Source organism: Felis catus, chromosome D3, assembly GCF_018350175.1.
Source record: "Felis catus isolate Fca126 chromosome D3, F.catus_Fca126_mat1.0, whole genome shotgun sequence".
Classification (NCBI taxonomy): Eukaryota; Metazoa; Chordata; class Mammalia; order Carnivora; family Felidae; genus Felis; species Felis catus.
In genome coordinates, this window is record NC_058379.1 from 57,167,277 (window position 1) to 57,181,213 (window position 13,937).

Consider the following 13,937-nt stretch of genomic DNA (forward strand, 5'->3'; position numbering starts at 1 on the left):
CTGTTTCTCTCTCTCTCGGTCGATAATAAATAAACATTAAAAAAAAAAAAGAAAAAAGAAAACTCAGCAGCACTGGTTGTAGTTCTGATGTGAGGAATGAAGAAGTTTCAGGCTTGATCAGTGGCTAGATGGAGGGAGGTGTTGTTACCTAAAATAGCAAAAATAGGCAGACACTCCTTTGGGGAAGATAAACAGTACAGTTTTCATCATGTGAAGTGTGAGTTATCCTTGAGGACTTCTGGTCGTAGGTACTTGGAAATGGAAATGTGGTTTCTAGCATTCTGAACTGGAAGTAAGATTTCGGCTTGGGCAGCAGTAAATAAAAGTCTATGGCCCATTAAGCCTACATGGGTGTATACAGAAATGTTTCTGAGTCATTTTAAGTCATTTTGCCTCACCCTAACACAACTCTATCTTTTGCATATCCACCATCAGCCAAGATTTTGTCAAACTCTGGTTTTTGTGGTTTCAGAACAAACAAATCTCTACAAACCTGATTTCCTGAATTATCTACCATACCACACTACATCCTATGATTCTAATGTACACCAAGAATATGGCTTGTCCCCTCCCATCCTTGGCTGGGAATCAGACATACAAGAAGAAAGAGAAGGAGGCTAACGACGGAAGGCAGAAATGTTCCCAGTATTAAAAAGAAATGAAAAAAGCAGTCAAAGTTAATCAGGAAAGTATATACATGGAAAGGTTTGAACTTTTTTTCCTCAGGGAAATACTAATTTTCCCAACACATGCTTCGTGTACTATGACTAGGACTATCCAACCCTCAGAAGAACAATATACCATTTATGTTCATCATCTGAAGAACTCAGCAATCATACTTAACCAACTCAAAATATCTGCTCTCCAAGTTCTTACGAGAATTCAATTCAAATTGGTTGTAATTTGAGATTTCAAAAAGATCCATTTAAAGCATTTCAAACTTGAAAAGTTTAATGGATTGCCACTGCTCAAGTGTGGGCTGCACACGGTGACTTATTTCTCAAGAGTAGAGTATGAAAAGAGAAAAAATCAACTAAGTTTACAATGAAGAAGCCTGACAAATACTGCCTCAGCCAGGTGATCAAGGGCACACCAACACTGATTAGTCATTTGAGAGTAAGTGTCCCTGATAAAATGTGATGCGATTGACAATTTATGTCTGTGCTCTTCCTTTCCAAAATGCATGAACTCCAGTCTAATTTTAAGAAAAACATCAGACAAATCCCAACAGAGGGACATGCTAAAAATCCCTGAGCAATATTCCCCCAAACTATAAAGGTCATCAAACACAAGGAAGGTCTAAAAGTGTCACAGCCAAGAGACTAAAGAGACATGACAATTAAATGTAATGTGATAACCCAAATGGGATTCTGGAATAGAAAAAGGGCATTAGGTAAAATTTGAAAAAATTATGGAATTTAGTTAATAAAATATATCTATATTGGTTCACCAACTGTGGCAAATGTACCATACTAATATAAAATATTAACAATAAGGGAGGGGCAGTTGGTGGCTCAGTTGGTTGAGTGTCCGACTTTGGCTCAGATCATTATCTCACAGTTATCATGAGTTCAAGCCCTGCGATGGGCTCTGTGCTGACAGCTCAGAACCTGGAGCCTGCTTCAGATTCTGTGTCTCCCTCTCTTTCTGCCCCTCCTCCGTTCACACTGTATCTCTCTCTCTCAAAAAATAAACATTAAAAAATAAGGGAAAATGGATATAGGCTATATGAGAACTCTGTACTATCTTCATAGCTTTTCTGTGAACTTAAAATTGCCTAAAATAGTTTATTTAAAAAGAAGTCTAATGGACAAATTAAATATTTTCACAGATTACCAAAGCCACTTTGCATACATTCTTATCTTAAACTTCACAAAAATCCTGCAAGAGGTATCACTATCCTTGTTTTATGGATGAAAAAACTAAGAATTAGAAGACTAAGCATAAATTGCTCGAGTTATAAATGCCAGAAGCCAGCCATACAACACATTTTGTTTAATAACATTCATCAAAATTAATGAATAATAAACTAATAGATCTTAGTTATTCTTGGTCAAATGCTACAACAATCAGCATGCAAAAGGATGATATAATCAAAAATTTTTCAAGATGTTTTGTAGAATACCATTTGTATTATTCACATTCTGATGCAGATTTGCTAAGAATATTGCAAAATCAATTGCAATTTCAGATTCTGAATAACAGAGTAATATACTAAATTTATTAATAAAAATATGAGGAACTGTATAATATTAAGCCTGATCTGTATACAAAATTTTTGTGAAGTCAAAAATGGTACATCTTTAGAGTCTTTTGTCTAAATTATTCCTCTTTTACCTGTCCAGGATCCTCATCCCATTTTTATCCATCCTTCAAGTGCCAGCTTAAAGCCCAAGCCGTCCAAATGAACCTTCCCTGATTACTTCTCCCACACTGAAGTTTCACTACTGTTTGTTGACCACTCAACAACATCCTGCTTTGACATGCTGCTAACTATTCCCATACTACATATAGGATACACTTAAAACGTTGATGAATAAGAACACCAAAAAATAATAGAAAAAAATTTGTATCATCTGAATGGCTAAAGCCCTTTCACACAAATATATCACGTTTCTGAAGAAATGCAATATTCATAAGCAAGAAAATACAGATCTTTTCTTCATATAATGGTTGAGTTACATCCTCTAAAAAAGTTTTGAGAAGAGGATATAAATAAAAAAAATTTACCTGAGTGTTTTTCTACTAGGAACAAATAACATACTTAACCAGAGGCAAACTTTACATCCTTTTCCTCTACAAATTCTGCCCTCTTTTCCATCGTAACCACCTTTGTTTAGCCAACAGCTATTTATAATATTTTATTTAATTTTAAGAGAGAGAGAGAGAGAGAGAGAGAGAGAGAGAGAAGAGAAGAGAAGAGAAGAGAAGAGAAGAGAAGAGAAGAGAGAGATGGAGAGTGAGCAGGGGAGGGACAGAGAGAGAGAAGGAGACAGAGAATCACAAGTAGGCTCTGCACTGTCAACATGGAGCCCAATGTGGGACTCAAACTCACGGTGAGATTATGACCTGAAGAGAACAAAAGTCAGATGCTTAACTGACTGAGCCACCCAGATACCCCCTACAATATTTTAAATGAGACACAACTTAAACCCAGAACTAGTTTTTAAAAGTAGTCTCTACGACCAATGTGGGGCTTGAACTCATGACCCCAGGATCAAGAGTCACACACTCCACTGACTGAGCTAGTTGGGTGTCCCCATAAGTGTATTAAGTACACACTATACTCTTGCTAGTGTATATGTTATGTATCCCAAACTCTACATCAAAAGATAGATTTTTTTCAGAACCCCAGGCTTCCTCATACCCTCTTCCAACTTTTAATCAGCTCTGTTGGGCTACTTTGGATTTAACTCACACACTGAAATAAACACAACTACTAGAATAAATGTTCTCAGGCACGAGCATGGCATGAGTATCACCTTGGGAATGAATGCTTTACAACTCACTCCTGTCAACTTTACATAAGTCATTTACATCTCCTTCATTACTTCCTTCATTTTAACAAGGCCCATATTTCTGTCTTTAATTTACTGAAACTATCTCTGTTTTTTCATTTACAGACACACACCTGTCTGTCTCCATCCCAAGGACTGAAAACTATAGCACCAAGTACTTCAACATTAATGAATCAGGAGGTCTGATCTGCCTTGTGTACACTCAAAGTGGGTTAATCTGAACCTTAAGAAAACGCTTTCTTTACAGCTGAGTGTATATTGAGTGTCCAATCTTCCCCATTTTAAAAGACCTACTTTAATGCCAGACACTGCCACAGGAACTTTTTCTACTTTAGTCTCACACTAACTTCCTATGTTCTGCTACTAACAGAGTTATTTCTGAACTTAAATACTACTATAGGGTTTACTAGTGGAAACACACTTTGCATCCAGCAGAGCACTGGGTGCAAGTACTGCTTCCTCAATTTACTACCAAACGATTTTATGCAAGACTCCCTAGTATTACCTAAGCCTCAAATGCTTTCTTTATAAAATAGGGGTACGTATTTTATAGAGTTGAGGATTAAATAAGTTAATGCACAAGTTTTTAAATTATGAAGTGCAAAGAAAACAAATGTCCCAAAATTTGTTCTTATTCCATTTTAGGGCTGACCCACATACAGTTGTTCAAAGTTCCAATTGCTTTCAATGTTTTAACTATTTTTTGAATTTAAATATTTATATGGCTGCCTTTTTCTTGCATATGCTACTAATAATTCCTCTCTTGTGCCTTGACTGTGACTTTTTAAAAAAAAGACTTGGGATGTATGTAAGTGATGAATCACGGGAATCTACTCCTGAAGCCAAAAACTACACTGTATACACTGTATGTTAGCTAACTTGTCAATAAATTATTTAAAAATAAAATAAAATAAAAAAAAGACTTGGGAGAATTTCAACTGCTTCCACATGCGGTCATTAAAAACCATGGTCAACAACTACAAGCATCATGCCTACCAGGTCACAGCCCCCTGCTCCCTATACACTTCCTGAGAGCCGCTGTAGCAGGAAGAATGCATCAAGCAAGGAAACCAAATCCCGATTCTAGTGAGCAAATTGTGCAGTGTTTGTAGGATGCAAGTTTGAGCAGAGTCCAGGTTTCAGAATGCTCTGAAAACAGGGCTTTGAGAAGTCATTCTCTCACTTTTCATATGTAAAATCAATCTTTAAAAAAAATTTTTAATATTTATTTTTGAGAGAGAGAGAGACAGGGTGAGAGCAGGGGAGAGGCAGAGAGAGAGGGGGACACAGAATCTGAAGCAGGTTCCAGGCTATGAGCTGTCAGCACAGTGCCTGACGCAGGGCTCGAACTCACAAAACAAGGTGAAATCGGACACTTACTCAACTGAGCTACCCAGACACCCCTGTAAAATCAATCTTCAGGATCCCTTTCAAGTAGAACAGTATGATGGGACTGGAAAACACCCAATAAAAATAAAAAAGATATACTAGGATATTTTTTCAGCAAAGAAAACAGGAACATCTGAGCATGATGGTTAAAGACCACCCCACCCCAAAAGTATTTCTTGAAGATAGAGATAGGGTTGTAGTATTCTCATAACTCCTTATTTCCAACATATTCCAGAAAGCAAATATCTAAGCAATTTAATTTCTCCCTGTAGATCTCAATATATGTATCATTAGACTGAAATATGATTCAGTTCTATTTAAAATTTCTCTATTTTATCATTATTATTAGTCCTTATTATAACTAAATATTTGAGAATTAAGTGAATTCTTGGGTCACAAAAGAACTAATGTTGAAGATAAGGCTAGTTATCTTCACTCAAAATAAATATCGAGACATAATCTTTATATTACAGAACCCACTTTCACAATCGTGGTTCCTTTTGTTCTCTTGCAAACCCCTAAATGGTTTTGTTCTTTGACATGTATTTATGTCCTTTGCCTCTCTTAAAAAGTTAACACAAACATTTTTCTTAAGCCTCTCTCTTCAATTAAACTATAAGCTTTGATTCTCATTTTTCAGGATCCACTATAATTTATTTCATTTTGGTTCTCAGATTGGATCTCTTTCCTAGGATACAAAAAGTTAATAAAAACCCAAAAAAGGGCAGTTTTTTTCTTTTAAGGCAAAAAAAATTCCATGATGTTGGGGACTTTCTGGAGACTGATTAGTCAAGTCGGTTGCCATCTCTAGGAGAAAGAGGGAAGATCTCAGTGGTTTGCTCTAACTTATCTTCTAAAAACAAATACCCAGGGGTACCTGGGTGGCTCAGTTGGTTCAGTGTCCAACTTCAGCTCAGGTCATGATCTCACGGTTTGTGAGTTCAAGTCCCACATCACGCTCTGTGCTGACAGCATGCAGCCTGGAACCTGCTTCGGATTCTGTGTTTCCCTTTCTGCCCCTCCTTCACTCGTACTCCCTCTCTCCTCAAAATAAACATTAAAAAATTTTTTTAATAAATAAAAATACCCAAATTTAGCTTGGAATCCAATCCTGCTTTTGATAATTTTTTAAAAATATAAAACACAGGTATCAAATCCTCTCTCATTTCTTCTCACATCCCAGTCCTCTCTGATGGAGTTATTTTTCCCTGACAGTGTGCAGCTTTACCATTTAATGGGAAATACTTAGGGTAAATGAATAACCTCTACACACCCTCTGACATCTTTTGAAGGCTTACTATCATTCTCTTAAAAAAGTTTTCTAAAGACAGATTTTACTTTAAAAATATCCTTGAAATGAGCAATTTCCACCTGTTAAGTTTCAATTCTATTACTGCAAAGGTTCATTAGCCTTCTAAATTGTTAGCAAACAAGTGGAAAAGACAGTTTACTCAGGGACTAATTTTTCTGCAAGGAACCCAATGCCCACCTGGCTAGCAACTGAGTTTTGGAAAATCAATGCTAACTTGTAATGAGGATACTGTTATAATTAAGTTTATGTATTTCTAGATGTAATTTAGTATACTGTGACCCTAACTAAAATTTTGATATACTTACTAAATGCCAATCATTGTTCTAAGTGATCCATTTAATCTTCATAAGTAGAATTATTAACCATGCACTACATATAATGAAACTAGAGCACAATCAACCATTGATTAAGAAACTTCCTCAAAGTCAACAGATTAAGGAGCAAAAAGGAATTCAAACCTAGACAGTCTGGGTTCAGAGTCTTCATGCTTAACCATTAAGCTACCCTGCCTGCCTTTCATATCTTCGAATTATTAACGGGATGGGTATTCTGAAGTAGGTTATCCAACTGAAAGCTACTTAATACCAAATACAGGACCACCACAGTGACAGGGCTAATTAATATCCATAAAACAAAATCCTGTAACTAAACGAATTGTGACTTGTATTAGGTAGTCTAATTCTGCCATTAAAACATCTCTGGAGGGGGCGCCTGGTGGCTCAGTCGGTTAAGCATCTGACTTTGGCTCAGACTTCGATATGCTGGCTCAGGAGTTCGAGCCCTGCCATGGGCTCTGTGTCAACAGCTCAGATTCTGCATCTCCCTCCCTCTCTCTCTTTCTCTGCCCCTCCCTCTTTCACACACTGTCTCTCTCTCAAAAACAGAAATTAAAAAAAAAATCTCTGGAATTCCCAATAGTGGAGAGTTGTCCTTTTCTTATGAATTATAGCACATGGGCCTATTAATGTTTTTAAACACAAGAGACCAATAAAAAACAGCAACACAAAGACACAAGGGAAAAGACACAAGGGGCTAGTCCAATTAGGAATGATGACGAATATTCCAGGAAAGCAGAACCTGCTGATAATGTTTTGACTTTGGTGGGGAAGAAGCTGTCCAGAAGCTAATAGCATATAACTTAGGCTGATTCTATTTATTAAACAACTTAAAAATCAAGTAAGGAGGGTTGCCTGGGTGGCAGTCAGTTAAGTGTCAAACTCTTGATTTTGGCTCAGGTTATGATCTCACAGTTCATGCCATCAAGCTCTGCACTGACAATGCGGAGTCTGCTTGGGATTCACCTCTCTCTGCCCCTTCCCTGCTCACGCTCTCAAAATAAATAAATTTAAAAAAATTTTTTTTTCAACGTTTATTTTTTTTTTGGGACAGAGAGAGAGACAGAGCATGAACAGGCGAGGGGCAGAGAGAGAGGGAGACACAGAATCGAAAACAGGCTCCATGCTCTGAGCCATCAGCCCAAAGCCCGACGCGGGGCTCGAACTCACGGACCGCGAGATCGTGACCTGGCTGAAGTCGGACGCTTAACCGACTGCGCCACCCAGGCGCCCCAAAATAAATAAATTTTAAAAACCAAGTGGGGAGAAGAAACTTAAGTAAATGAGCTGTAACAATCAAGGTGATTTTTTTCTATTTGTACTAAAGTTTAAATGAGGAAGTAGACTTAGTCATGCTATCTTTATTCTCGTCTTCCTGTCAAGTTTTTAGCCTCACTCCCTTAGTATGTATTATCCAGTTACTAAAGAATGACTCTCAGGGTCATAAAGATCAGCTAATCTGGGGCTTCCCAAATTGGGTGTCTCATGGAACACTGCTGCACAAGGTTTTAACAGGCAGACCATAACTCAGAGATTCTGGGCTGTTTTGAAGCAAAAAATAAGTTTCTTAGCTACATCCCTGCTCCAACCCTTAATATGCTCATGTCCAGGGCAAAGCTCCAAGAGCAGAATCTGCTTTGTAAAATTCCTCAAAATCACTGAAACACATTTTTGATGAATACATCCTACCATCTCGCAGGGCTAATAGTTTATATATAGAATACAAACAAGAGACCCAACATTTCTCCTGTCCTGGTCATTCAACCTCTTCTTGACAACTTCCAACAGCAAATGCACTACTTTATTTAACCTTCATTCTTGAAGAATAGTTTAATTGGATATAGAATTTTAGGTTGGTGATGTTTTCTTTCAACACTTTTCATTCCTCTTCCCTTCTTCCTTGAGTGGTTCAGCTGAGGAAACTGCTCTAATTCTCATCCTATAGGTAAGAGGTATCCCTTGCCCCAGTTCTTTCAAGGTTTTATCTTGGTTTTCTACAATTTGAAGAAGATATGTCTAAGTGTAGACCGTGCGTTTGTTTTTTTTTTTGTTTCGTTTTTTGTAATCCTGCCTCGTATTTTTCTTGGAATTTCCTAATCAGTGGTTTGATGTCAGTCATTAACTTTGAAAATTCTTGGTCATTACTTCTTCAAATACTTCTTCTGCTTCAATTGTTCTCCTGGTGTTCCAAGAATATGCATGACATCTTTCCAAAATGATCCCATAATTCTTGAATCTTCTGTGTTGGGCTTTTTTTTTTTCCTTTTTGCATTTCAGTTTGGAAATTTCTATTGACCTATTACATAGCTGATAGGTCATTTCCCCAGCAATGTCCAATCTACCGAGGTGACCACCAAAGGCACTCATTTGTCATTGTTTCTCATTTCTAGCATGGTACCTACTTTTCCATTAGAGTTATTAACATATTAATCAGTTACTTTAAACGCCTGGTCTGACATCTCCAAAAGTTGTGTCCTACATGAATCTGTTTTGCCTCTTCAGACCGTTTCGTGACTTCTGACATGCCCTGTAATTTTTTCAAAAGCTGAACTTGATTATCAGGAACTGGGGTAAGTAGGCCTTTATTGTGAGGTTTTATCTTAATCTGGCCAGGAGTTGGGCTGTGTTTGCTGTACATACAGACGGCAGAGGCTGAAACTCATTACTTTAATAGTTCTTTCATATTAATGTCATTTCTAACTAGCAGAATGGTCTTGTCACCTGTAACATACCCACTGGTCCTAGTTTTGCGCTCTTGCCTAAACCCAACTCATCTCTTCTGACAGTTTTCAAAGCATGTGAAGATAGGTAGCACAAGTCTGATCTCTGATATCCCCATTTCCTTTAACTGTTCTCCAAGGTATTGTGTCTCTATTTCTTTGCCTCCTGGCCCGTACCTCTGGATACGCTGTAGTTAATTCCATTAGCCAATGTGCAATCCAGAGTTGAATACAGAAACCCAGCTGTGACTGAACCAGCTTTCAAAGAAACAGAACTTACTTGGCATATTCTGAAAACTTGGTGTAGCTTAACACTGTTTATACCAGCTACGTCACAATGCTAACTGCTACATGACCAGTGCTTTCTCTCATGAAGTGATGCCAAGCCATGTCCTAACTGTATTGATGCAGTGAGTTTAGGAGGAAATAACTGGAAGTTTTTAAGCAGAAAAAGTAATGCAAGATTCCCACAGATCCCCATTAATTTTGCACTGGTTACAGAACAAAGGTCATTAAACTGTGAATCACTGTTCGTCTCAGAGGTGGCCCTAATTCAACTGAAGTTGTAAGCAAATTTATGTGCATATGTGGATTTTTCAAAGATGCTGGCAACTCAAAAAAGGTTAACAACGTCTATGTTCTTCTCGTATTCTATAATCTTCCTGATTTTCATGAACACTCCTTTTTTTTTTAAATAAAAAAAAACCCGAAACACAACCATTTTCCCAAAAGTCAAACGGTAACTAGAATTTTATGAAGAATTAGAATACAGGGGCGCCTGGGTGGCACAGTCGGTTGAGCGTCCAACTTCAGCCAGGTCACGATCTCGCGGTCCATGAGTTGGAGCCCCGCGTCAGGCTCTGGGCTGATGGCTCAGAGCCTGGAGCCTGTTTCCGATTCTGTGTCTCCCTCTCTCTCTGCCCCTCCCCCGTTCATGCTCTGTCTCTCTCTGTCCCAAAAATAAATAAACGTTGAAAAAAAAATTTAATAAAAATAAAAAAAAATAAAAAAAAAATTAGAATACAAAACATATTAACTGCAGCATAATGTTAGGTCTAGCATCTAGACCTAAGTCATCAAATTGATCAAGTTTACTGATAATGAGCTGCCTTAATATCTATGCATTTTGTTGTATGTGCATTGTTTTAAAATGTATTGTTAAATAAATGCATTGCTTATTAATCCTAAAACCTCCCAAGAATGTTACTTTATATTAGAGTCAGATGACTGGATCTTAGAAAGGTTCCAAGAAGAACAGGCTTTGCTCTGAAGCAGTTACTTTCTCCAAAAACTGATCTGAACACGGCCAGATTCAGGAGATGCTTAAAAAAGAATTCTCATGTTAGGAAGTTAAGTCTGACAGAGCTCTAGGAGACTGTTAGTATAAATGATGCACAGTTCTCCTTAAACTTTTCATTTACTGAACTACATGAGAGGTTCACATTTTACTTGAACAAGTCTGATGTGTGCAATGGTATTAAAATTATCAAGACTTAAGCTCTAGTTCTAACACAAATCTTACTTCAAAAGCAAGAAGTGGATAAATTAAATGGCATAGTTACAATACCACTACTCCCCTAATTACAATGGTGTGCTGAAGGAATTAGACATAAAGAGGCAATGACTTTTATTACAATTTAAATATTCTTGATAGTACATATTCCTCCACAATTTTGTCACAGAGACCTAGTTCTTTAAATAGGTCCAACAGGTATAACTTATTTAATTTAATATGGATAAATGGTCTTTTTCCCCCTTAAAGCTCCACTCCTATTTGAAATGAAGGAAACAAAAAAAATAAATAAATAAATAAAATAAATGCTGGCCAGCAGCTGTCAATGTTTAGAAAATCACACAATTTAAATAAATGAAACTGAATATACACAACTACTTAAAAACAAAAGAGTGGAACAAGTACATCAAAATATTAATTAAATGTTTTCACTGGTTCATGTAAACCAGTGAATCTTTTATTTCTTTTTCAGTATTTTCTGGATTTTTTCTTCTCCTTTTAAGTAGGCTCCACGCCCAATGTGGGACTTGAACTCACAACCCTGAGATGAAGAGTCACATGCTCTACCGACTGAGCCAACCAGGCGCCCCTACTTTCTATAATAAACATGTATTGTTTTTATGCTGGGAGACTACTGTATGAAGAAAATGGCATATTGCTTTTATAAGTTGAATTAAGATAAAGTACTTAGAAATTCCCAAGTATAACATAAGGGATAGGGGGAAAAGTCAAGAGCACTGAACTTTAGAACGTTAATAGACCTTATAATACATCTACATCCTAAGGTTGAGAAAAGAACAGGTTTGATACTATACAATTTCTTCAAGTTCATATAGTAAATTCTAGAACCCATAACCCTTAAGTTCTAGGTTCATTATTCTAAATCCATACTCTATTCACTGAAGACTAAGATATCCAAGTAGAATGTAAATTTGTACATACAGTATGGCTATTAACTGTTTTTCAAGATAAAAATTTTTTTGTTTACTTATTTTGAGTGGGAGACAGAAGGGGGGCGGGGGGAGAGGGGCAGAGAGAGGGAGACAGAATCCCAAGCAAGCTCCACACTGTCAGCACAGAGTCTGACATGAGGCTCAATCTCATGAAACCATGAGATCATGAACTGAGCCAAGAGCAAGAGTTGGGATGCTTAACTGACTGAGCCACCCAGGCGCTCCCCGCCCCCATTTTTTATTACAGTTTACAATAATGTTTCAAATCTATGATTTTCATAAGACAAAAGAAAATGTATGAAAGTGTTCTCAGGAGCTAAGTGGTTTTAATGTATTCATTTAAATGGATTTTTCAAATTTCCTTGGAATATGTTAATATTTCTGAGCCTCAGTGTTCTCATTTGTAAAACATGTGTAACTATAGTTATCTACCTCATAGAGCTACAAATAAAAACCGGACCAATACTTACAAAAATTTTGTTCTAAAATGTAATTTACTTTTATTCACATTTTTAGGAATGCATTACATGGAAGGATGGAGCACTGACTTACTATACTAAGTTTAAACTTCATCAGCTTTACTTTTCCAGAATCTCACAAAGTAGCTCACTTGTCCCACTGTTTGTCTTATACTCCCATTTTACAGCCATTATGACTTTAATGCTGTTGCTTATAGTTTGCTTGCTTGCTTGCCTAGAATTCCCAACCATTCCTTTGTTGATAAGAATAAAAAAAGTAGAGAGCTTTCCCTAACAGGGCTATGAGGACACTCTATCTGCTGATGGCTACTCATTAGGGGCGGGCTGGGACCTCCAGGTGTTTAGGCACTTTCAGCACATCACAATGCTGGGTTTTCTTTTTTCTAAAGTTTATTTATTTTGAGGGAGACCGTGGCTGAGGGGAGTGGCAGGGGGAGAGGGAGAGAAAATCCCAAGCATGCCACATGGTCAGCACGGTGCCTGACACAGGGCCTGATCCCATGAACCATGAGATCAAGACCTGGGCTGAAATCAAGAGTCGGACATTTAACTGACCGAGTCACCAGGCGCATCCTTTTTTCCCCTCAAGTTTACTTACTTTGAAAGGGAGAGGGAGAGAGAGAAAAGGAGACAGGTTTCTATGAACTATTTCCTAGGGGAAATTTCTTCCCTCTGATTCTACTTATATATTGTCTTTCTGAAAATGCTTGGAGGTTCTGGTGATATTACCTTATGTAACTACAGACTGTAAGTACAACCTGCCTGGGTTGTCAGTAAAGTGGGCAAGATCCAACATGGATTACAGCAGTGAGTGGTTTTCCAGATACAGATGATCACCATCACTCCTGGGCCTCACCAGGCAGAAGGAACACTGCTTTTCCTCTGCTCCAAGATCCCATTCAGACAGGTTCCTCACCACTGCAATCTGGTCCAAGAAAGGAGATGCACAGGAGCTGACCCTCCTGGTTGTTTCCACTGGAGCACTCTTAGTTCCAACCTCCTGCTTCCAGGTGTTCAATGTGGGGCAAAGGGCATTTGTGTAAACGCTCCCACCTGAAGAAGAGTAAATGCCAAGATGTGGTTCCTCTCTTCAATTCCTGTTCAATATCTGCCTTCTAAGAATACTGCCATAGGGGGCACCTACTGCATTTCTTCTATTGGAGCAGAGCTATTACATATTTTATATATAGTAAATAAAACTTCATTTCTCATATATCTCTCCATTTTATCTATACCTATCTTTTAAGCAAGGCTGATCAATCATTACAAACAGAACTTTCTGTGACAATGAAAATGTTTTGTATCTACACTATACAACAAAGTAGCCAAAAGCCACATGAGGCTATTGTGCATCTGAAATCTGCATAGTGCTGAGGATTTAAACTTTGTTTTATTTAATTTTAATTATTTTTTTTTTAGTTTATTTATTTTGAGAGAGCAAGCAGAGAGAGAATCCCAAGCAGGCTCCAGAGCATCAGAGCAGAGCCCGATGCGGGGCTCAAACCGACAAACTGAAATCATGACCTGAATCGAAATCAAGAGTCAGATGCTTAGCTGACTGAGCCACCCAGGCCCCTAATTTTAACTAATTTAAATAGCACAAACAGCAAGGGGCCTACTGAATAGTGCATGCAGCTTATCTCTCTATATTTCACCTCAATTCCTTCATCTTGTCTTTCCATTTTATTTCTCTCCCCTCACTTACCCTCTTTTCATTA

At 37.7% G+C, this 13,937-nt stretch overlaps 1 protein-coding gene and 1 non-coding gene across 4 annotated transcripts in view; both read right to left on the bottom strand.

Moving 5' to 3' along the window:
• RPRD1A (regulation of nuclear pre-mRNA domain containing 1A) overlaps positions 1 to 13,937 on the bottom strand; it is a 69,806-nt gene that overhangs the window by 12,266 nt on the left and 43,603 nt on the right. The window contains exon 7 of one of the 3 annotated variants that reach the window (XM_006938855.5): positions 12,745 to 13,272. The exons of the other annotated variants lie outside the window; for them this stretch is intronic. Coding sequence (XP_006938917.1) covers positions 13,234 to 13,272 — 39 coding nt within the window. The 3' untranslated portion in view covers positions 12,745 to 13,233. Of the gene's footprint in view, positions 1 to 12,744; positions 13,273 to 13,937 lie in introns of those variants that run through there. 3 annotated transcript variants of the gene reach the window in all.
• TRNAK-CUU lies at positions 11,300 to 11,372 on the bottom strand. The gene has a single exon. It is a non-coding gene; the product is annotated as a tRNA-Lys (tRNA).